At 33.5% G+C, this 25527-nt stretch overlaps 1 protein-coding gene across 2 annotated transcripts; it reads right to left on the reverse strand.

Moving 5' to 3' along the window:
• LOC127725694 (sine oculis-binding protein homolog B-like) lies at nucleotides 1–24193 on the reverse strand. 2 transcript variants are annotated; one of them, XM_052232861.1, is made up of 4 exons: nucleotides 23310–24193; nucleotides 15451–15649; nucleotides 8894–8974; nucleotides 1–4200 (listed from the first exon to the last, which is right to left on the reverse strand). In XM_052232861.1, the coding sequence occupies exons 1-4, from the start codon at nucleotides 23400–23402 to the stop codon at nucleotides 2258–2260; spliced, it is 2316 nt and encodes a 771-aa protein (XP_052088821.1). In that variant the 5' UTR covers nucleotides 23403–24193; the 3' UTR covers nucleotides 1–2257. The 2 variants fall into 2 exon arrangements, with proteins under 2 accessions (XP_052088821.1, XP_052088822.1); XM_052232862.1 differs by lacking the exon at nucleotides 23310–24193 and adding an exon at nucleotides 17234–17388.
• Between the last annotated feature and the right edge of the window lie 1334 nt (nucleotides 24194–25527).

A 25527-nucleotide genomic window follows, 5' to 3' on the forward strand; every position in this document is an offset into this window, starting at 1 on the left:
TTGTTGGTATATTTTTTTTACAATTAAACTCAACATCAAATCAACAATACATACATACAACAAAGCATTGGAAGCCATTTATTTAAAGTACCTTTTTGTAAATTATACTATGAATTGTGATTCAGCTTTATAATTAAATTATTTTTTATATTGAAAAATGTTATTTTTGTATGTAGCAAACGTCTTATTCAGTAGCCAAAGTATTATCGTATGTTATGTTTCTTTATATAAAATATATATCCGAAACCTAAATGCATAATGAACAATGGAAATAATATTAGGAAGCAATCACGAGTTATCTCCCTTAAGTTGCGAAAATTAACAAGGTGTATATATTGCACACATGAATATGAACATAGAAAAATAGCACTAAATGAGGTATTTATATATAAATATATAACAAGCACTTGATGCAAAATCGTCAATAATTATATAATAAATAAATGTGATAGCGATCGTAGATGAAATAAGCCATCGTGTCAATGGACTTGCAGCTTTTCAACAGTCACAATCTCATAAGGAAGCAATATAAATTATCGTGGTAACGTCCAAATACTTACAAATTATCTTTTTTCAGAAAGAGATATCAATATTTTGTGAAATGTATGAATACAACTGGTTATATTATACTTCTGTATCCTTACTAGTAATAAAAAGTAAAATCACAAAAATACTGAACTCCGAGGAAAATTCAAAAAGGAAAGTCCCTAATCAAATGGCAAAATCAAAAGTTCAAACACATCAAACGAATGGATAACAACTGTCATATTCCTGACTTAGTACAGGCATTTTTTTATGTAGAAAATGTTGGATTGAACCTGGTTTTATAGCTAGCTAAACCTCTCACTGGTATGACAGTCGCATCAAATTCCATTATATTGACAATAAAATGATCTGTAGAGAACAAAAGTATATTGAGGAAAAAGCATCAATTAAGGTAGAAAACCAAATTCAAATTTTGGGGTCGTGAACCGAAATTTACTTATACCTCTTTGTCTGTTTATTACGGCAATGTCTGAATTTATCTATGCTCCCCAGATACATCTGAAAAAGTCGTTATCTTAGGAGCATGTCAATAAGTGAAAAAAAAACCAAACACCACTTTTAAAAATAAAACCGTATTAGCATGACTAAATCAGTTGACCTTCCTACTTTCAAGTTATTAAAATGCATGTACTTTTAAGGATTTAAGCAAACAATATAAAATCATAGTGTATTTGAGGAAGTCTCTAGTGGAAAGATCAATTTTCATCTAAATTTATACAACATGTTTATCTATCGATATTATATATAACATGAAAAAGTCTACAAACAAATGCTTTAATTATATTGTATGCAGACATGTATAGTTTTACACTCATCGCCGCATCTCATATTGAACAATAAACCAAGTCCTATTGCAGCCATTACCGGATGAAATTTCAAACTTTACAAATATTGAATGTCGCGTTTTTAAGAACTAATGATCAATTGATTTAAAATTAATTTGATATTTGATCAACTGGTGTCTGGTTAAAAGTGGAAATTTTAGTGCTGTAATTGGAATCTTTTGTTTATTAAGAAAGATTCGTGACTGGAATAGAATAAAAGGGCCTCATCAGAGAACATAAAAAACTAACGTAATTGACAAAATATTGGTTATTTAATATCTATCTTTAAAAGTCAATCTTTCAGCAATTTTGAGAGAACTACTTTAGCCGACTATTCTAACGTTACATGTAGGTGTAAAAATCATACAGTATCGGTAACAATAGTCTGATACACACAATTCTGAGTAGATTCTTCTTCCAATGCGTGTGATCATTATATCCCCCTCTTTCTCCACACACACACACACACACACACACACACACACACACATACATTCCTAACGGTCCATTCATTTCTATTACCGTCTCAGTTCTTTCTTAGGTTAAAATTGAAAAGTCAACGCTAACTTATTTTGTAAAGTAAGGTAGTTTTCTGAATAATAAATAAAGATGAGAAGTTACATGATTAATATTACAAAAGTGTTAATCATGTATCAAAATTCATGGCACTACGCACGCGTAAAATACAGGCCTACAGAGTTTTTTTGTGGACATAACCCTTTTCTACAATGTAAAGACATATTCAATTACTACAAGATTGTTATGCCTTTCTTTAGAAAACAATAACTGTAAATGACGCGCTTTTTTAAATTAAATAAATGAGGAAAATGTACAATGAAAAACGAGCATCAAAGTACTAGTATATAGTTTAAAAGTTATGCATTTGATTAAGTAGATTTTACATTTCTTCTTCCGAGTAGCTTCCGTCGGTATTCCCTGGCTAAATATGGCCTTCTTTCAGGAGAAGGGCTCCGTGAACGACGTGGATTATACGGAATATCTAGTATTAAACCGCGTCTATTAGAATATTTGTGATCTGCAGGCGCCAGTGGAAGGTGTTGTGACAAAGGTGGATCGTCACGTGGTGTGACTATATGAATCATTGGTTCCTTTGCATCACCGTTTTGTAGTTCGGAGTCACTGTGTAAAGACGAAGCATCGTTCAATTCCTGATTTTCTTTTCCAGAATCGCTCTTGATTTTACCAACAGTACTGTCTTTTGACAAATCGATCGCACCATCACAACTGCTACTCGAATTGTTTGTGACAATCGGTATTCTCGCTTTTTTACTTAAATCTAAGGATCCATCAGGAGATAGTCCGCGCTTCCGCATTAATGAATAGTCGTATGATGCTGAAAGCCGTGAATCGTATACCGGTGACGATCGATCCGATCCTAATGTTGGACTTATGCTTTGTTCAGTGATGCATGAATTGCAAGATACACGACCAGCAGGTATCGTTTCATTCTCATTTATATCATTTTTCATTTTATATATTGTTTGTCTATTACCGGAAGAAGAGATCGAAGAATCGAGCCCGTCAGAACTCGATGAAATATTTAAATTTTCTGAACCTTTATAATCACTAAGAGGATTTTTTGAACTTGGACTGTTTTCTGTAGATTTATTTTTGCCAAAAACTTCCATAATCTTTTCCATCGTTAGTGGAAGAGGCAATGGAATTGGAACCGGAAACGGAAGTGCAATGGGCATCGGCATAATCATAGTGACCGGAGGCAATCCATTCCCGGTATTTTGTGCATGATGGTACACATGAGAGTGTCTTCCATGATGACTCGTGTCCGTGCCTGAATGCATAGGGTTTTCCATAAACGTTGGCGGTTTTGTTCCTGAATTCATATGAACAGATTGATTTCTATTCCCATTAGTAACATTCTTTCTAGATTCAGCTGGTTCTGATATCGAATCTTCACTTACGACTGGCGAGACAGGTGGCTGTTGAGCATTTGAGAAACCAGATTCACTTAAATGTCTCTGCATCCCATCCATTGGAAAACCGGGTGGCATAAAGCCAGCCATAGGAGGCATAAATCCCGGATAGAACCAGGGAGGAATACCACCGAATTGAGGCATACTAGGAGCAAACATATTCCATAATTGAGGGGGTAAGATTTGCGACAAAGCTGGCATATTGCCCTGCGGTACAGGTGTCAGTCTTTGTGATGTAGCACTGTTTGGTGGTTCTTGCAGTCCATTTGAAATAGGTGTAGAGGCTTTACTATCTTTTGGAGTTGCACGTCTATTTTTCTCACGTGACATTCTCTCCGGAAGAGACTTTGACAATGGGATGTTTTTTTCACGAGAAGAAACATCGTTCTCTATCTTGTCAATTTTTGGTATTCTATGCTTTAAATCTAATTCTTTTTCTCTGTTGAATGATTTATCTTCCTTATCAATTACTTCTAATTTGCCTTCTTTAAGCCAGAGTTCAGGCGTAATTAAAATTTGTTCATCATTATTAGTTTTTGGTTTCTTCACTTCCGGAGGAGATCGAATTTGCTTAAGATGTTCTTGAGTTTCCCTACAGAAAATGCTCATTTTGTACTGATTCAAACACTTTGCGCTACAAAACTGAAGTTGTTGTTCACCGTCCTGAAAATCTACATAGTTGACTGTGTGGCGAACGTGTTTGCACCAGTCGCACACTTTGTTCTTTTTAAAGGATGCACGTCGACATTGGGTGAAGCACACTTCACTACAGAAAGCTTTTGATCCTGATGAGGTTTTCAGAGTAAATAACTTAGGACCACTTTTCTGGCACCAAGCACATACAAATTTCTCAGCTGGTAATGTTCCTTCAGGTGCACCTGGAAAAGATAGATATATACACGAGTGTTAAAAAGATCAATGGATGTTTTACAGCAGTTTTTTCTCTAGCTAAAGGGTGATTGGTTCTGATCGCGTAACTGAGTAGAAGAAAACATTTTAAAAAGCGTATAAAAAGTAATTTACCCTAGAGTGATTTTACCATATGATTTTGGGCTTACCAATGATATTGAATAATGCAAATACTTTCGAGAACTACTATTAATTCATTATACTTCGTGGGATATCAATTTCGTGGATTTTTTGGAAAACGAACTTTTGGCGATTTTTTTGGATACCAATTTTCGTGGGTAAAGGTGAACCAAAAATTTAAATGTTCATCGAAGTATAATTTTCTATTGTCTTGTATGTTGACTATGTCAAAACCACGAAATCAAATATCCACGAAAATGCAATTTCCCTCAATCCTCAAAAAATTGGTACAGACGAAAATACATGACTCCACAACAGTATGTTCTACAGGTAATATCTAGTTGTTAATGTCAAAGGTACAAAGAAAAGAAACTCGCCTTTTTGTATAATTTGTTATAACTACCGGTATCACCTTATTCTTCCGAAGCTCCTGAATTCATTCTTTTTTACCTTGATTTGTCTTCTTAATCGATTTATGAGATTTGAACATCGGTAAAAACAAGAATGTGTCCATAGTACAACGTGGCGGATGCCCCACTCGCACTATCATTTTCTATGTTCAGTAGGTCGTGAAATTGGGGTAAAAACTCTAATTTGCCATTAAAATTAGAAAGATCATATCATAGGGAATATGTGTACTAAGTTTCAAGTTGATTGGACTTCAACTTCATTAAAAACTACCTTGACTAAAAACTTTAACCTGAAGCGGGACAGACGGACGGACGAACGAACGAACGAACGAACAGACCGAAAAACATAATGCCCCTCTACCATCGTCGGTGGGGCATAAAAAGTCTTCACGTCTATAAGAGACTCATTAGTGACGCTCTAATCAAAAAAGTTAAACGGCCAACCAAATGAAGTCCGAAGTTGAAGAGTACACTTCTGTTGCCTACAGAGATTTAACATTAGTAAACTACTCTTGCCTATTATTATAGGGGTAAGTGTTACTTCAGTTTACCTGGCAAACCTCTGTGGACCACTGTTTGCCATGTTGTCTTTTGTTCATATTGTTAGATTTAGGTTTCTAACAGTCCCTTTTAACTTTTTTAAGCCAATGGAAACAAAATGGGATTAGTATTTTATCCGATGACTGTACAAAAGGAAAACTTCATACTTGTGGTGAAATATGTCTGACATGTTCGTATAGAATTTCAATATATCTGATTATCTCTTGTTTAAAATTTACAAAACTTCAATATCATGACACTTCAAGACATATTTTTATCAACCAAAGAAAAAATATAAATCCCACATTTTTACTCAAGTTTCATTTTTACAGGAAAATTGTCCGAGTTAATGGACTGAGCAAGCGTAATGTAAAAATTATTTATGGTAAAATAATGCGCTTCTAAAAGTGTGAAATTTCTAGGATTGATAACTGAATTGCACGTGTCTATACGTCGGCGAAAATAGATGAGAAAATAAATAATAAAAGACTACACTTTATCGAAACAGTTTCCGCGTTGAATTTTGAAATACATCTCACGTTCTCAATTTTCTTCAAATTTTTGTGGCAACTTACATAATATACAGACCAACCTATCAGATGTCAGTTCGTCGATTTCAATAGGCTCCAACGAATAAACATTTTAGGTAAAAAAAGTACGAACATTCCTCATTTCCTTGAACCAGTTAAATAAAAATAAGAATAAACTATTAAAAAATAGAACTCATATATTTTGTGTACGTGTTAAAATCAAACAGAAGACTGAATAGTAGAAGATAAAAATACAAACAGACTCAGAGGATCACCCTCCAAAACATTTTTTTTATCTAAGATTACGTTCCGAATTTACACTATTCAATGTATTATAGATGCGAGAGCTGGTACTCTCCAAGCAAGGGGTATCGGAATAAACCATTTAGTAAGTCCCCGTTGTGACCGGACGTAGTTGAGTATTTTTACACCCCACACAGCACATCCGAGGTGACTCCTCTTACTGTCAGACAAGAAGTATACAAGTGACCGTATTTCAATTCATCAGTCAACCCTAGGTATTTGAAGGAATTTGAAGGAATGATGTTTTGAAGTTATTCTTAATTTCTTGTGCATCGAGTTTCGAATATGGCTGCCATGTACAGAATTATTTCTAACTGAAAGGAAACAAGAGAGAGGAAATACCTTTTTTGGGATGTTGGTATTTGGCCTCTATTTTTGCGGGAATTCGGGATTAGGCCTTTATTTTCGCGGGAATTCGAGATTTACACTTATCGGAACTTGGGAACTAATGACTAATTTTTCTGGATCGTGGAAAGAATGTTTTATTTTTTCGGGAATTCGGGATGACATCCCCTCCTACCGCCCCTCAAACAAGCCTTACAAAATGAACAAGACAGTCTGATTTCAATTTAGTAAATACCTACAAGATTTAAATACTACAGAATTCAAGGCTTCTTATTGGTTAGTTCTTCAGAGTAAAGTATAAGAATAAGAAGATGTGGTATGACTGCCAATGAGACATCTCTCCACCACAGACCAAATGACGTAGATGTAAGCGACTACATGTCATCGTTCGGCCTTCAAAAATGAGCAAAACCCATATCGCATAGCAAACTATAAAAAGCCCCCGAAATTACAAATGTAAAACAATTCAAAGTACAAAACAATAAATAAAAACAAATGATATACAGTATCAAATGACAACCACTGTATACAGGCTACTAACTTGGGACAGGCACATACAGAGTGTGGCGGCGTGTAAACCGCATTTCATTTTTAATGTTATATCAAATTCAGAGGCTTATTTAATAAATGGAAGTAGACCAAAATAAAAAAAAACATTTTGATATGGTAAAACGATATATGTATTTCAAAGATCAAACTGAAATTGCATTATAATATTATTAAAATAATACGCATATATTTCAAAACGTTAGACCAACTGGTGTAAATAAAGTAATGATTTCAGTTCTTAAGTTTCATAGATATTTTCCCATGACAAAACATCTATTCTTTATTTAAAAGTTCGAGCTGTGAGAAACCTGGGACCTTTTAGTAACTTAATAAGACAGAGAGAATTCTGAAACTGGATCCCCGTCATCATACGATTCAAATCGATCGCACGGTTCTCGAATATACACGTTATCAAAATGGATCGGTTTCTGACGAGGGTTGGCTGACAAAGACCAATCTACAGACTCTCTAAAATATGATACCCCAGGTCAAGAAATGTTACACTGTATTGATTAGGGTCGATTAAATTCAGCCTTATTTGCTTCTAGTCAAATATCCATGGATTGTATTTTTTAAGGATAGAATTCCCCTTCAGTATGTAATTTAAATGACAGTACACGCCAACTTAGACGGGATACTTAGTATCAAGTGTCCTATTGCCATGTATCTCCATAATTAAGAAACTGTCAAATTTCAACTAAAATATCATAAAGCTTTTTGTAAATTGTATAATTTGATATTTACCGTTATGTTTAGTTTTTTTTTCCGGCAATTCAACATTACGGCCTACTCTTCCTTATTAAATAAAGTAGCATGGTTTCAATTTGAAGCACCACGCCTGTAATTGCTAGCCTCAAATTACTAGTTTTTAGTTTCGTGTGAAGTAAACAAAACAATTCGTGTTTCTTCCACCTGCCATGATATAAAATTACCTTAATTTATGTTTTGGAGAAATTTTTACGTTTTGAATTTCATACGTCTGTTTGTGTTGTAACCAGACTTCTTCATCAAAATTCTGTATCATCATCCTGTTTGCCAAAAATCTGACACCATTGTTCCAGATAAATGCTAGACGTCTACTTATTTCGTTTGGCTTCAAATTAGGCCATTTTCTGAAACTCTACTTTTGAATATTTTTCCATTTTAGATGTCATATATTTTCAAAACCCTCGACTTCATGTGTTTCTGAATTCTATCCAATACAGTGGTTAAATTGTTTATATCTTAAGTCTAGGAAGCTTCCCGCCTCCCCCGATCCGTAATGAATAGCATTAGATGTATCGACAGTACTGTGTTTCATTATATTCACACTTGTTTGTCAATAGAAATAATGTTGTTTTCAATTTCATGTTCAAATAATCTCTATCAACGTTAAACAGGAATACTACCAGTTATCTAACCAGTTATCTAACCAGTTATACTTCTGTTTGGCTAAATTATCACTTTATGTTTTACTGCAGTTAAGTTTCATTGCTCGTATTTTATGTGTCGCATATCATTAATCTCGTCGAATTTAGAGATCTTAAATTTAGCTGATTCATCAATTTCAGGAATTTTACAGTGAATACATTATAATTTTATTTTCTTGTGTTCTTATTCTGTATTGGGAACTTTCCCTTGATTAGAAAGAAATTGCAACCATTAAAACAATGGTGTTTACAAACTTTTCGAACCAGCATGCCTTCAGAAAAGAAGTTTCAGATAGAATCCGATAAATTAAGAAATTTTGACTAATAGATTGACGACTAACAGTATTTTATCTATGATCATTGTTGATTAAAAGATAAATCAATATGTTGTCCTTTTCGTCCAAAACAAATTCGGATGCTACATTTTTAATATGTTACTTTGCACATTAATAATACCTGTAAGCCTGTGTTTCTTTGTCAAAGCTGTGACTAGATTTCTGTGTTGTGCTGCAAGACTGTTCTGACTATCGCTTCTACCTATAAATATAAAATATACTAGTTACATTATTTTGCTCTTATGTCTGTGAAACATTTTTTTCGTAGTATCGTGCGGTCACTATTTGCGTACTCATTTGTAAGCACAATAACACTTAACATTCGACACTCATCTTCGTCTCTTTCCTTAATTTGAAGTGCAATCACGTAATGTAAGATACATATGCACGCACTTGTTTAAAAAGTGATATCTTGTGAATTTTAATTTTGAAATGAAAGATAGTTCTATATTAACCTTCGCATTGCGTTACTATAATCTGATAGCTAGTGATAGTCAATTTAGTTTCAGGAACATTTGAAATATCTGGATATATTCATTATCTATTACCCTCATGTGTTTGAAGCTAAACTTGATATTCAATTAATGAAAATTTTGAACATGAGGAAACGGTTTCGATTTCTACAAAAATGAAAAAAAAATGAAGTTATCAAATAAAAACACCTTGTTGACGGTGATGTATCATGACAAAGCGCGCCACCTGCCCTGTAGGATGATTAATTGTTCCTAGTCGACTATAGAAAGGGGAGGTCACTAAGTAATCTACCCCATATCGTGACAGTTTATTGCAGGATCGTTTGCTGACAACGAAAAAATGGTTTGCTAAGAGCTAATATCTGTATTTTTCTGTCAGTGACATTTAAGATGGATTACAGAATTTAATCAAGATGTAATTTTGTAGCAATACAAAGTGTTAAAAAACAATAATTTTGTTTTGAAAATGAATAACGTATTTTTGTGTAAAGCTTACGATTGAAATAACTTTTATTTATATTAAGAGAAAGAAAAGAAATGGGAGAGTGAATAGAAAGGATGGTAAACTTGGACTGCTATACATTTAATTTGTGCAATGAATAAAAGGCAAAGACAAAAATTGTCACTAGTTAATGTCAGTCTAGATACTAGTAATCACTCTGTCAAAAATTAAACATTTCTAGACGAGTTAGGATGTTCAGCTTACACTAATCCAGATTTCTTTACCTAGCTAATTTGTGCATTTGGTTTCCTATGCTTTTTCCGACGTGCATGTTTTACTCATATTAAAATCAAATTTTACACAAATGTTTCTATCCCACGAGTGAATATAAGAAGATGAGGGGTATACGCCAATGAGACGGCATATGTGAATAAAAGTAGGTGAGGGTATACGAATTAGACGGCAATCCAACGGAAAATTAATAAATAAACAAACTACGTAAAGACTACAATACATATTCTTCGTCAATAGACAGATGTCTGTACAATAGGTCAAGTTGTATAAAAAGTCCCCTGTCTAATCGAAGTTGTAACTGTATTAAACAGACACAACCGAAGATCGGCCATCCGAACAACCAGCTCCCTACTATTATAACAACTAATGAAAGATGATCTAAAAAGATTGACACATACATGATATTCGTTCCAATCCTATTATTTTACTTTAATGTTATCTAATGCACAACCTTAAACAATATGAAAAGACAGTAAGATATAGAAATCACCAGCATTTCAAACCCGAATTAGAAAATGTGCTTAAAATACATACATTGTGTAACAGTCAACGTACTTACGATGGCGACCATACATTTACTCATTGTGAATACCAACCTGAATATAAATTTTACTGTGTTAAAGTTCCTAAGACAATTCGCTATGTCCAATATGTCTCTGACACACATACTCGAAGGAGTATGAGATATAAAGGCTTAGAAATACGATTCCTCAGAAAAAGGAAAGTGACAATAGACCTTATCGCTATTTGGGAATCTGCGACACTTGACCTGATAATTTGCGACACTTGAACTATTGACTTCATACAACACTCGTTTTTCCTTTATAGCGTCAGACATTTTCTATCGTCGCGTCCAAATTTTACGGGAACCTTTGTGCTGTCCAGTAATGGACAAATAGCGATGAGCAACTTCCGAAACAAGGTTGTCGGCTCTCCGAACTTTCCCGGAGTCCTTCATGAAACAGACTTGGTTGTGTTAGCAATATAACATTATAAGCTAAGTGGTTCAGATATGATGAATTTTGGTTTTCAGAGAGAATATGTTATTTATGAGGCAGTGCCTAAAAATAATGCAGGTTTTCTATCCACAACGACCTGCTCTTCAACATTTAATCAAATATGAAAACTTGCATACATCTAAATATTAATGTCATTGAGAACAACTTATATTATATTTTAACGTATATTTAGGGTTTCCAGTTACACATAATATACAGGTATTGAGTTGTTAGGTTGCTGTCTCATTGGCGTGTCCCCCGCATATCCCTCTCTTTTTATTCATTTTCTTATTCTAAAATACGTTCGCGGTTGTAAACTTGTCAACTTGCTCACAGTTAACTATAACCTTGATAGCTTTTAAATCTACAGACATGATAAAGTATAGATTTCAAACAGTAGTGTTGACTAATACCTCCTCCTTTATTACACAGCTGTTGGAATTTACTACCCAGTACAAGTACTTGTATCATTTTACATTGAACATGAATCGTAACGGACAAATTACGGAAAATTATTTGAAGATTAACTTTCCAAATCTACAATAGTTCTCTCTAATTGAAGGTTATTTTGTCTAGTGTTTAAGCTCAGTTTTCGCAAATTAAAACGATGACATTTTACTTGAAAGGAAATAGTGTAATATTATACTAGTTGACACTTTCATCATCAATTTGGCCAGATATCACGTGACTTAGTGATAGTTAATTTATATCATCCTGAGATGCAGGGCTATGTAGTCATGTTTCCTTTAAAAGCGACGACAAACGAATGACTGACAGTATATTTTGTTCAACAGTGACAAGCCCTTGTTAATAAAGACATCAACTTGAAATTGTATACTCGCTTTTGCCTTGTCTTTGTGTTAAAATACTCTACTTGTATGAAGTTTGATCTTTCTTAATTGCTATAGATTGCTGAGGGGAGAGTAGAATTCCATTTTAGCACGATTTAGAATGTCTTCAGGTTTATTATGACTGTGAGAAGTTCCAAATATCAAAATTTCAAATTTCAAAGGACTTCAATTTAAATTTTCAACAAGCCAAACGTGCGTATAAATAAAACTAAATTCCTTAAAATAACTTATTAAAATGAATCAAATATAAATGAAAATCCAGTTGAAGTATTTGACGTAATTGTGAATAAGAGGAACTGAATAACAACAAGAACAAATACGTTTGCCAATGATACAGCCATCGTCCAGAGTCCGAAGGAAAGTGATGTTTTTATTACAGGTCACCGTATGGCCTTCGATAATCAGCAAGACCATTACCACATGGTAATCTATAGAAAAATAACGCGATGAGAAATAAGAAAACGATTAAAAAAAGACAGACGAAACAAGGCGACAACAAATGCAAACCACTGGGTTCATTGCTAGGGACAGACAAATACAGAATGAGGAAGTGTTAACAGTGGCGGATCTAGAGGGGGGTTCCGGGGGTTGGAACCCCCCCTTTTTTCTTGACGATCAATGCATTTGAATTGGGACATATAGTTGGAACCCCCCTTTATCCTGGGTTGGGAACCCCCCTTTTAAAAGTGGCTGGATCCTCCCCTGGTGTTAAGCATATTTGTGAGCGCAAACCCCCTAACACTCGACAGTAACTGTTGATTACCGTATTGTTTGTTTTGCTGATTATATCCTTAAGGTTTATACTTCGTTCGTTTACCCTGTTTAGACATATTTAGACGACTCTGCAAAGAGAGCTGAATTGAGTGACATTTAACAGTGATTTAAGGCAGCAAAATATTAAAAATGGAAACTCATATGTCAATGAAGCTAGTAAAACAAAATATCTGAACACAAAGTATATCTGTTCAAGTCCAATTGAATAATAATTGTTTAATTGTCGTTTTGGGGGAAAAAACAAGAAACGCTGTTTAATAATACTTTTTGTTTGACACCATTACATTACATTGATAGGAAAAAGTCACCACACATTGGCGCAGGACTAGACTATTAAGTGTCTGGGGAACAAACTTCTGAAATTGACAAGAAAAAAGCACCGCAGCAACCGTCCTGTGTTAATTTATTGCACGAGTGTTCAGAACTGATAGTCGAGCGACACACCAAGTTGGTTAACCAAACGCAAAAAACATGACATGCAGAAATTGGTTGATGAAGACTAACTGAATTATGGTTGTTTGGTTACCGACTAACTGACTGATGGTAGTTTTATTACCGTCTAACTGACTTATGGTAGTTTGAATTCAGAATAACCGACCTATGGTTAAATTGATATTGGGATCGTAATACGCCATGCAATGTGTTAACGGCTAAACTGCGTTATGCAAATGAGGATTTGATGATTGCATGAAAAGAAGGGATAAGTTGGAAAACACATTTTAAGAAGACAATGAAAAAGTAATTTACTAATACAAGTTCTGCTCGTAATTGGTCTCTCCTACCCGTGAGTAGAGCAGCGGAATACATGTACATAACGACTGAATTATTCGGGACATGAGAAAAGATCAATAATTTTCATTATCACAAAGAAATCGGAACACTTCTCGAGATGGGCGTCGAAGCAAATCTTTGATACATATTAAACATGTTTCCGGTTTAGATTAGTTTCAAGCCAAGCACTGGAGAAAGCAGACATCCAGTCCTACGCTGAATCTATGTTTGTGGAATAAGTATTATTATTGATGCCATATTTCTTTGTTTCAATTATGCATATGGCATTTTGTAGTGCAAGATTTTAGATCGAACCTTATCTTTCTTTAAGTTATAAGTTCATTCTATATATAGGTCTGCTATGTTGCCAGGACGTTAGTCCGCAAATAATCAATTGTTGGACGTTAATCCACAAATATAATCAAAGTTTGGACGTTAATCCACAAACAATCAATCATTTTTTTGTTGTTGCAATTATATCGAAAATTGGCAATTGCAATTGAGGATGAATTGAAAGTGGAACTAAACAATCAAGGAGGAAAATGAAAATGTATTTGAAATATTCCAATGATTCATTTTTTTTTAATGAGAGCGAACTGCCTTGACCTATCAAGGAAGCTTTCAAATACCACCAAACAGATGAAAGCATTGTTTTAGAGAGGTAAACTATCACCTTAGATGTCTCCTTTTAAACAATATAATAGTTATTTTGTACAAGAATGCGGTAATTAAATTTCAGTTTTGACACTGAAAAAATCTTCATAAATAAAGGATTGTTTCCCTATTTTCTTACCAACAGTCAAAAATATGTGTCTACTTAGTCAATCTTTAGTATTATAAAAACACAACCTTTGTTCTTACATCAATTGATTCATTTTTCATAATTCACAAATACATCAAGTAACAAATCTTCTTGTGTATGAAATGTACACTTAGATGTAACTTATAGATAATTAAGACGAACATCAGTTGCGTGTATCGCCCTAAATATAGAGGGGTGAAATTCTATATTTCAAAAGAGATGAAATCAGACTTCGTGCTGCTGTTAGTACGTTATCATAAAGGCGAATGGGAAAATTGTTTGTACGGTATAGAGTTTCCTTGGCATAACATACGGTTTACATTTTCTTATATTTACTGCTAAGCCTATGTGCATTCATAATCAACAATATGCATTTCTGCAATAATACTTTGGTTTTTTTTATTAGCTTAGCTCAAGAACTCTTCCTGTACATTAAAGTTGGTTTTTAGTTCAAGAACTTTTACTGCACTTTATAATAGGTTAAGTTTTCAATAATATTGAATGTGTATTTTTTTTTAAATTGTTAATATATATGATTTGTAAAAAAAAATATTATATATTAGATACATTGTCCTAGCTCCTATAAAGTACAAGTATATAATACAAAACCAAATAAGATATACTTTGAGCTATTCCGCACTAATGATACCCCGAAATTAGTATACGAAAATCTGGGAGGATTTGAAAACGCAGTACACATATATAACGTGGCCAGATTGGAGCTTGATACCAATTTTAAGTTAATGAAAAAGCGACGAAAATTCATACATGCCCATCATGTGTAAGAATATATACCCTTGGTCGGGGGGGGGGGGGGGGACACCCGCTTATGTTTGTCTTCTCGTTCATTGAATATACTGCTAGATATCTTGTCAGGAAATAATGTAGTATATGACAAATAATACGGATGTGTTTCTAAAATCTAGATTCTTAGTGTATTTCCTACAGGAAGAAACTAAATAAAAAGCACTTTTATGTCAGCTTAATATTGGACCAAGCATTAATTTTCCTTATATTTGTATCTAAGAAATTATAATGGGCATCAATAAAATAATAATTGTCCATCAGATAAAATATGTTGATGAGAAACAATGTATCGACATTTGGGGACTTTACAGCGAATCTGATATAACAAACTCGTACATAAGTCCTTGCGTTATATCCTGTACATATACCATATCCCATTTTCATTGCTGATATTCTGCGGCTTTTTTATTATCGGTTTCATCAAAACAACGAATCAGCAGGAGGCTAAAAAAACTACAAAACTTACTTAATCTTGAAACCTCGCTAGTTTCTGATAGGTTGTCATCACTGTCAAAGCTATCTCGACTGAGGTCGTCTATAGGAGACACAGCTCCGTCGTTTTCTGACGTGTATCGCTCGAGATTTAGTTGTTCTGTGTCCGTACTGTTTACTTTATCATAGCCATACAATCCAAGAAGTTCATTCATAGTATTTTCAGCATAATCCTGGAATAAAAAAATATGAATGTTCTTTTAGCAAACCAGCAGCCTCAAACAATACAGATTTTGTTGGATCAGACTCGTGACAAAAATGACAGTATGTTTTTGTTTCAGATTCAGTACGCACAGCATGCACTTATTTCGTGAAGAAGAATGGAAGAGAGATGATAAGGGACAATAAAAAAATCCCAAATTTCATAAAAAGGATAACAGCCATTACCAATAATTTGTGAACATGACAAAAGACAGTAATTCTAATCTTGACTTCGTCCGTCCGTTAAATTTTTGAAAAGATGTCTTGGTAGCTTAACCCTAAGGAGCCCTTGATTAAATAGCTTTATTTTTAACACCAATCCTCTATCAAGTAATCATGATAAGAAACGCAAGCTCTGGAATATCAGATGGAACTAAATTTTTAGTTGCTGCTGGAATGTTGCTACACAAAAATGGAAAGTTCACAACTGAAGAAACTTTGACGTAAAGTTTAACTATCGTGATATAACGTATGGGCTATAGTAAAAAAGATTGAGAACCCAAATTTATAAAAGGTTTAGGATTTACAAAACAGAAATGACCTATACCCAATAGCCAAAATTGTAAATATAATTACAATTTCTATAAGAGGAACCTCCGTGGGTGACCAGGTCATAATACTATAGTAACCTAGACTTCATTAGTCTAGTAGTAAAACCCATGATGAATGTTATGCTGAATTTACGATTAAACAGCCTCGCCATGGGTGTTTAAATGGTCCGATTAGGAACAGCGTCTTGCTCTCTGTCCTTAAAAAAAATCACCAGAACAACTTTTTCATAGGTCTATTTGTAGCCTGATGCAAGGTTAAATTTCATGTCCCTAGCCAGTACAAACTTCTGCCCTTCGTCCCGGTCGAACCATTTAAAAAAACTACGTTATTAATAATATTCAATTTGTTTTCCTCGTGGATATGAATGAAATATTTGCTCTAGAAGTTAAACAAACAACAATCAATCAATCAATCGGACATCTAAATTGTTTTGCATACGGTATAAGTAAATATGATACCAAAATTTCAAGTATTGGAAACCAGATCAAATTGCAAGATCAAAAAGAAAAAAAACTTGTCAATGAAAGAAAGAAATCTGACATTCAAGACAAACAGTAAATTGCAACATATGAACAAGTTCTAGGTCTCCTGGTTCCCTGTTTTCTCTACCTTTGTACTCTGTTTACTTTCAAAGTATTACAAACAATAAAAAAATAATAAAAAAAGGTTCCGAAGGTATAATAACTCATGGTAACTTAATATGAATAAAAGGATATGTGCTGTATCTATCAACCTGACACCACAGCTCAGCAATAAAAGAGAAATGTGGCTACTGCATACTGAATATGAACATTCAATTTTAAAAGAATCAAACAGATTGTTTCCAATTTCTCTGGGTATTTTCCTAATGAAAGAAAGATCCGAACGTCTTCATATTCATTTCAGTAAATAATACTTGAAGTCTGGATTTACACAATAAACAAAGATTGAGAATCCCAATAATAAAATTTTGGTAGGAAATATTTAACAATTCAATTTCTATGTTCATTAAGAATTTCGCTTACCTGTTTCCTTTCAGTTTCACCTTACAAAAATACAGCAAATTATCACAAAACATGTAACCCATTAAATACAGAAAGTGACTTTAGAAAAAGTAAAAGGTTGGTCAACCATATAATAGCCCTAACGAATTTGATTCGTTATACCCTATATGAAATTTTATAATTTTGGGGTCGGATAGCGTGAGGTTTTGGTTAATGATAATAAATACATACCCCGATATTGGATACTCGGCTAAGGTCTTAGGACGGATATCAGGGTAATATAATACAAGTAATAATACATTTTTGTGAATGACAATTTAAGATAATTTAGACAGGTGTGACGATTAAAGTTTAATTATATGAATCAAAAGGTTAAGGCAGGTGGGGCAGTTGTACATGCATGTATATGCATTTAATATATTTAATATATATGCCATTAAGAACACGATTTGCTAATTGCTGATAGATAAATCATGCATTAGAAAAAAGTGTGAAAAGATTCCCGTTCGCACAACACGTGTAACTGGGATCATTTTCATCAGGTGAGCTCGAGACCTAAATGTTGCAAAGCCAAAAATCAGAGATGTTATCCCAAAAGGGCCTTTCAGGCTTGACAGAAGAATTAATTACATAATTTGGACTTCAAAAAGTGTATACTTTACTAAAAAAATAATAAAAATGGTAGACATTTTTATCCGACGCCCAACAACGTCATTCCAACAATACCAATCTGCAAACTTTGGGCAGATACTCCAGTTATGATTTGTTTAATTTCATCTGAAGTCTTCTAGTTAAACAGTTTGTACACTTATTGTTGATTTTCAGCGTACATGTTTTAAAAGCAGGTGGACCCCCTCCCTTTCATCTAAAACAATGTTAAAATTCTAGGTAAAACATGGTTAGAAATGTAAACAATATCGCATGGTTTTCAGATCAGATTAACGTTTTAATAACGTTAAAATATCTCCAATTTATGTGCCCTGTATCTTCATGTGTTAACATAACAAAAAAAGTTTATGGAATACGCATCAACATGTTTTATAATATTTTTGTTCCTTCAAATAAACGCGAATAAATTGAGACAAGAATAATATTTTCCCAACGTCGATTGAGTGAAATATGATCCTAGACGAATTAGAAATCGCCAATTGAAAACACATTACCGCCATAATTATCATGAAACAGTGATGAAATTGGAGACTTTTCACAAATGTCAAATTGCCACTCGGGTCTGGTTTTTAATTCAAGGATATATTTCAGTGTGTTTATTTAAAATATCATATTTTCTCTCTTTACATCATCAAATTTCATACGTTTTAAATTTCTCTGAGTCATAGAAGAACCCATTCTATATCGCAAACAACTTAAACAGGAGAGAAAAGCTTGAATTAAGTAAAGACGTAATTGATGTTGATCTCGAATTTCTTAATCAATAGAATTTCTTAATAAATTGTAATATCGAACTTGATCTGTATAGTAAACATCCGCTTACATTAGGGACATGCACTGCCATACAATCACTCCTTGTAGTTAATATACATAGTACAACGATGCATCAACCACAATTCGACGGTCAGCACTATCATACATGTACATATAGTTCAACGATATGTCCCCAATCTGTTGCAACTTGAATATGCTTTCCTGTTTTAATGGGATTGTTCCACAACAGTAACGTTAAAACACTAGTTCTCAGATTATCTGAAAATACATCTGATGAATGTTTCCAATATTTTGAAAAGAAGGTGAATGCCAATGATAAATTCATCCAATTTGAATTTTCAAAAATGTGAAAAAAAACTAGAAAGTTTATATGCTTGAAGTATCAGATTTAATTTCGTCTTTGTGAGATATTATTTTCAAAGATAATGTTAAATGCGTAATGCACATCATTTATAATAGCAAAACTTGTACGTTTCCATATTAAAAAAAATTCTAATTTTATGAATAATTCAAAGCAAACTATTATCTTGATACCTGCTAATTCAAACCAGACAAACGTTATAAATGGATATTGATAGACGTTTAGATAGTGAGAAAAAGCCACTATACAGCATTAAGCCGTAAGTTATGACTGAAATATAACAATTCAGTTTTTATGCATTCAAATTAAAAGTTTTTTTCTTTAACCACATATTTGAAACGATAGAAATATAATCTCTCAATCGATAATTAGGGAATATAAAGAGTATGAACTCGGGAAGGGCAAGTTCAATACCTAGCTTTAAACATAAGTAAATTGACATGCGTTCTAATGGGATCGGTCATTTTTAACTGTTTGCAATGATCTTTCATTGATTGATTGCTCATTGGTGTTTAACGCCACTGAAGCACCCTTGACTATTTCTTGGCGACCGGTTTTTATTGGTAGAGAAAACCGGAGTGCCCGAAGGGAACTTTTGACTTGAGCAAGAAAACTGTCAAATCTGTTCAATTGAGATAGGAGTCGAACGCACCTTGCCATGAGCTGGCTTTGAACTCAAAACCTCAATGCCACACAGGCAAGTGATCACTGTAGATGAACTACTTAGATCACTCGGCCACCGACGGCCTTATATCACTCGGCCACCGAGGCCTTAGATCACTTGGCCACCGAGGCCCCTAGTGTAATGTATGTAATGAGGAATAGAGTACAGAATGAAAACTACTAAAATTCTCAAGTCTGATATACCGATTCAATAAAGGTCAATCGTCTTGCAACTCACTATTTAGAAGAGAGGATTCTGAACACTTTTCATGCCTGTACAAGGATTTTATGCTGATCAAAAGGAATCAAACTCTTGAGATGTGGTCTATAAAGTGACTACTTCCAATTTAAACAGGTATAAACCTATGATACATGTACAATCATCTTTTTTGGTCTTAATTCTCGAACTTAAATGATCGGCATATTATACAATGATTTACAGAAAGCAGGTGACAGCGACTACCACTAGAAAAGAAGAGTAAGTTGGATAGGGGTAGCAAAAACGGACGACAGTGACTTTGTCTTGTCCTGTTTAATATCAGCATTTGATGAGACAGTCTGAAATACTATTCAAAATATTAATCGGTTAAAACTTGAGGTGAAGTTTTAGGAGCATCCATCAAATACATCTTTGACGTCATTTAAGTGTCACTCTTGTAAATCATTAATTTAGAAGCATTTTCTGGTAATTTTATGGTTTCATAGGAACTCGATAAATCAAAGAGATGAACCGCAACTGTAAAATGTATTTTATAATTGTCTCACTTTGTGCCGTTATTTAGTATCGTATTTCAGATATAAATTTCAATATTTCATTCCAAGAGAATCATATTGGACGTATAATCAATACTTTATGCAAGAAGTGACGCAAATAACTAAATAAGACGGTTATTTAACTTGTCATTATCATTGATTGTAAAAATGTTGCGATCTGATGCATTTTTTGCATGCGAAGACATTTTCTTGTCTGCTATCCATTCATCTTGGGAATGTAATGATATACTTAGATTCTGCTTCTTTGTAGTGTTGATTTCTCATTCTCTTAACTTGGATCCCAAATCCTACTTTGGATTATGATAGATCTTTAATCAGTCTTGAAATGATTTCTCGAACAGATCGAAAGAGATCCGAACAGATCTTGTTCAGACCTTTATTGAAGGTCCAAATCTCTGTATTAATTTTGAATTATATTCTCACAAGTTTGTTCAATATTTGCACTGAAAAGACATGGGTAACAGTGGAAAAATTGGGTTACTGCTCAGAAGCTTTTTTTTTTAGAGTATTCTTCGGATAGGAATATAGAATTTGGTCATGAGGATGCCTTCGTGATGTATGAGAGATTGATACTCGTAACTCCTTGGATGTTTCCTGCCTCTGACACATTCCATCACGATTTTACAGATGGTCAATGACAGTAATATTTGCTAATGTTCCTTGTAATCCTATTTTTAGAGCTTAACCATTAATTTCTTTTAGTCAGTAATATTTATTAGAACACAAGCTTACAATTCTTAAGCAGTTTAACCCTAATTTTCAATCAAACTTTGACGGTCTAAAGATAAGTCCAATACTTATTTATGTTAATCGTGTTGAAATACTCTTGAAGTCTACCCATATGCCTGTAGAAATGTACTTTTGCTCGAGCGTACATAAATGAATTCAATCGTATACCGTTCTTTGCATGCAGTGTAATATGCAAACATGATCTGAAAGTATGATGGGTTGCAAAATGCAACATTACTCGGTAACTGAAAGATACAAGTTTGTATAGGAAATGGTATGCTTTGCTTCCGCGGCAGTTATTCCACATCCCAGCATTTAATCATCAGTGGCGGATTCAGTGATCATGAAAAAACAGTGTTCTAACTGTGAGGCAAAACAGCGGCCGTAACTAGCATGCACTAATTTGCAAGCACAGTAAAACGTATCCATTCATTTCCCAAACCTCTTCGTTCCACTTATCATTTTCTGACTGTCATAAAAGTGAGAGGTTTAACTAGCTATAAAACCGGGTTTAATCCACAATTTTCTACATAAGGAAATGCCTGTACCAAGTCAGGAATATGACAGTTGTTTTCCATTCGTTTGATGTGTTTGAGCTTTTGAATTTGCGATTTGATAAGGACTTTCCGTTTTGAATTTTCCTTGGAGTTCGGTATTTTTGTTATTTTACTTTTTTCTTTGTTTTTGTCTTTTACATGCTAACATATGCAGCAACCAACAGCCAATGAATATTGTTTTATTTCTAAGCCTTTAGAAAAAAATAAGCGTAAGAGATATTTTCTACATGCAAAAGTTTTATTGAGTAATTTGAGTACAAAATTTAATTTCAATGTGCTAAATATTTAGATTAAGGAAAGTCAATATTGTTCAAGAGGATTTTGTGTAATTTTAAGTTATAATAAACAATTTTATTAAGTATGGCAAATTTGATCTGAACAGAAACTATTGGGTAAACGTAGATGTGGATATATGAGCTCCTAAACCAGAATTATTTTGCATTTGTCACTAAATTTACTATTTTAACAAATCAGATGGATAATATATATATTTAACCCTTTCTTCGAAATCCATTAAATTCTAATTTTATATGTAAGCGAAAAAAAGTTTTTGAAATATACTGTCAAAATGCTTTGAATCTTAACTATAGACTAGGGTTTAGAAATACGGTAACATGTACCTCTTCCGGCGAGAGTAATACCCTGCATGCTAAGGAGCTTGTGTACTTTGCGGGATGTATAAATACGCAGCCACGGCCGGTCAAAATGGGGACTTTAAATCTGATGTCTCGTGTTGGGAGTGTGCCACGCTTTCTGCACGTAAGGGTACTGAGTGATGGGTCCATAATTAGTCTGTTTCGAGGCTAAATTTCTGTCCCCCAATGATCATATATACGCCCTTTTTGCTGTGGCAGACCAATTGTTCCGCCCTTCATCCCAGTCTACCTACTTCACAGTATCTATAATTGATATACTTTTTTATTTGTACTCTTCCTGAATACACTTGAAATATTTGCCAATAGGCGTTAAGCAAACAACAATAAATCAATCAATCAATCAATCAATTCGTCAAATTTATTGACAGCGAGATCTCAAAATTCTATATGTTTCATTGAATTATTGGGAAGTGGGTCAAAGGAACGGTAGTTATGAAATTTTAGCAAATTTAGCAAGTGGAAAATATGTATTATTTCTATTTATCTGAAAAAAAACTTCCGAAGTTTGGGAGTAGAATTTATACAAAACGATAAAGAATATAGATTTCTTATGATTATAAGTATATGATATGTATATATACCGTCTGCAATTCTCATCATCAACCTTGTGGGAAGCAAAGTTTTGGTTCTCTGCCATGGGTGTTTGTACACAGAAAAAACAAAGAAAAGCTTGGAGGTCAGAACGTTCATAAAAATGTATGTTATTGTTAGCTTGGCAAAAAAATAAATCTTTAAGTACACCAGTTTGAACCAAAAAGAAAAGCCCCAATTCAAAATCAAATTTCAAAAGTTAATAAAATTGTCAATTTATTATAATTATCTATGCCTTAGGTCAGTGATGAGTTTATTATAAACATTTAAATTTAACCGTTACAAGAATATATCAAAAATAGAATTAAACTACAATGACTTACTTTAATATCTGTGTCTTTCGGTTCCTCTTTGATTTGAACGTGATCACTTGTGTAGGATTCCGATGTTTTACACTCGTACGTTTTTTCTGACATTTTATCAAATACAAATTAATTTGTGTTTATTCTCCACTGAACAATCTACACTATGGGCTGTGTGAACATATGTAATACTAGTTAAAGCCAAATCTAGCCTTATTGACTTGTAAACCGAGCCGTCTGTAATATGATCTCTCCTATTGATACTAATAGTATTCGGAGCATGTTGGGGAGAACGCTTTGTAAGCGGTAGTTGGATCATTTTACACACGGCGCGCAATCTCATAGTGATTGTAAATATGTATAGAAACTTTTTTATCAATATAGAAATATAGTTTGATCTGATCTGTGGTGTTCTGTATTAACTGTTGATTGGATTAATTATGTTACCACAAAGATCGGCATCAATTTTATCGGTATTTATAAGTACATTTTTGTAGTGGTACAATGTACTTTATCATTGACCACACTCTTCACGTGCCTTAACTTTCAGCGGCTAATATTACAAGCATAAAATGAACGAGAATAATTTATTTCATGTTTGTGGATGTTAAAACTTTGAACTAGGGTCAACCAAGGATTTGTATAGTAAGACAAATACAAATCCTTGGGTCAACTGGGTCATATTTACTTGAGATTAGCATATTGAGCACATGCATAAATTTTGTTTTGACGAATCAATTAATTTTATTTTTATAAATAGGGATGAATATTCCTATGTTATTACACTTAGAAGGCAATTCATATTACCGACTATCAAATATAGCCTATTGAAAGATAATTGGTTAAATATGCTTCCGAATCACATTACGTTTAATTTTCTTGCAAATGCAATATATAATCAGGGTTGCTTTTTTTATATCAACTATAAAAATGAAAGATTCAGTTAATGTCTAAAATTAGAGGGACAATAGAAGAGAGGTATTTAAATTACATAAAATGTTCTTAATATATTTTTATATAGATTATACCGTTGGTTTTCCTGTTTGAATGGTTTTACACTAGTCATTTTTGGGGCCCTTTATAGCTTGCTGTTCGGTGTGAGCCAAGGCTCCGCGTTGAAGGCCGTAATTTGACCTATAATGGTTTACTTTTACAAATTGTGACTTGGATGGAGAGTTGTCTCATTGGCACTCATACCACATCTTTTTATATCTATAGACATTACCTAAATATATTTACCCTTCTACTACTGTACAATAGAATCGCATATTCAGACTTCTATTCAAACGAAAGATGAAAAATTAACTTAATACAGTTATCCTCCTATTTCGGATGTGGTGATAGAAAATTAAATACTATTCACACAAGATTGAGAAATATGTGTATTTTGTTACTTATTTTATCACTTATTGCTGTGTATCATATTTGTTTTTCGTTTATTGTTTTGTACATAAATCAGAACGTTAGTTTTCACGTTTGAATTGTTACATACATTTGTCATTTCGGGGCTTTTTATAGCTTGCTATGCGAAATGGGTTTTACTCATTGTTGAAGACCGTATGGTGACCTATAGTTGCTAATTTCTACGTCATTTTGGTCTCTGGTAGAGAGTTGTCTCACTGGAAATCATACCACATCTTTTAATTTTATATTTCTTTAAATGCATATTTGCACCGAGTTGATATCAAAACCAATTCCGCATGCAGCTGTTGCCATCCAGTTGAAGATTGTATTCACTATTGTTTCGAGTGCCCTTTCCACGATGAAGCAATATATGTATTGTTTTCAAAATTAGAAAGATATTTTTTATCAATTAGGCTTCTATTAGTTGGTGACGGAGACCTTACATTTGAGCAATATATATATATACATGGACTTTATTTTTTTTCTCATTTGCCATCATCATTATGTAATAATCGAAATATTTTACTATAACAACATGTATGAACCAGAATGGGACCAAAGATGTATCTTATTCTACAGAAAGTAAAAGTGCAACGTACCGACTTAAGAAAGACCTTCGTATCAGAATAGGAACCACACAACTTTTTTTTTAATTCATTCATTATGTATGGTCTTATCAATGGTTTAAACTTTAAAGGTTGTTCAAACTCCTGTTATACTATGAAAAACGGAGATACCAAGCTTGCTACGTTAGACGGGCGTTTCGTGTACACAAAGCTCATCAGTGGCACTCGAACCAAAACAATTGACGTGCCAAATAAAAAACAAAATTGAA

The sequence above is a fragment of the Mytilus californianus genome, unplaced genomic scaffold, assembly GCF_021869535.1.
Source record: "Mytilus californianus isolate M0D057914Y unplaced genomic scaffold, xbMytCali1.0.p SCAF_15, whole genome shotgun sequence".
Lineage (NCBI taxonomy): Eukaryota > Metazoa > Mollusca > Bivalvia > Mytilida > Mytilidae > Mytilus > Mytilus californianus.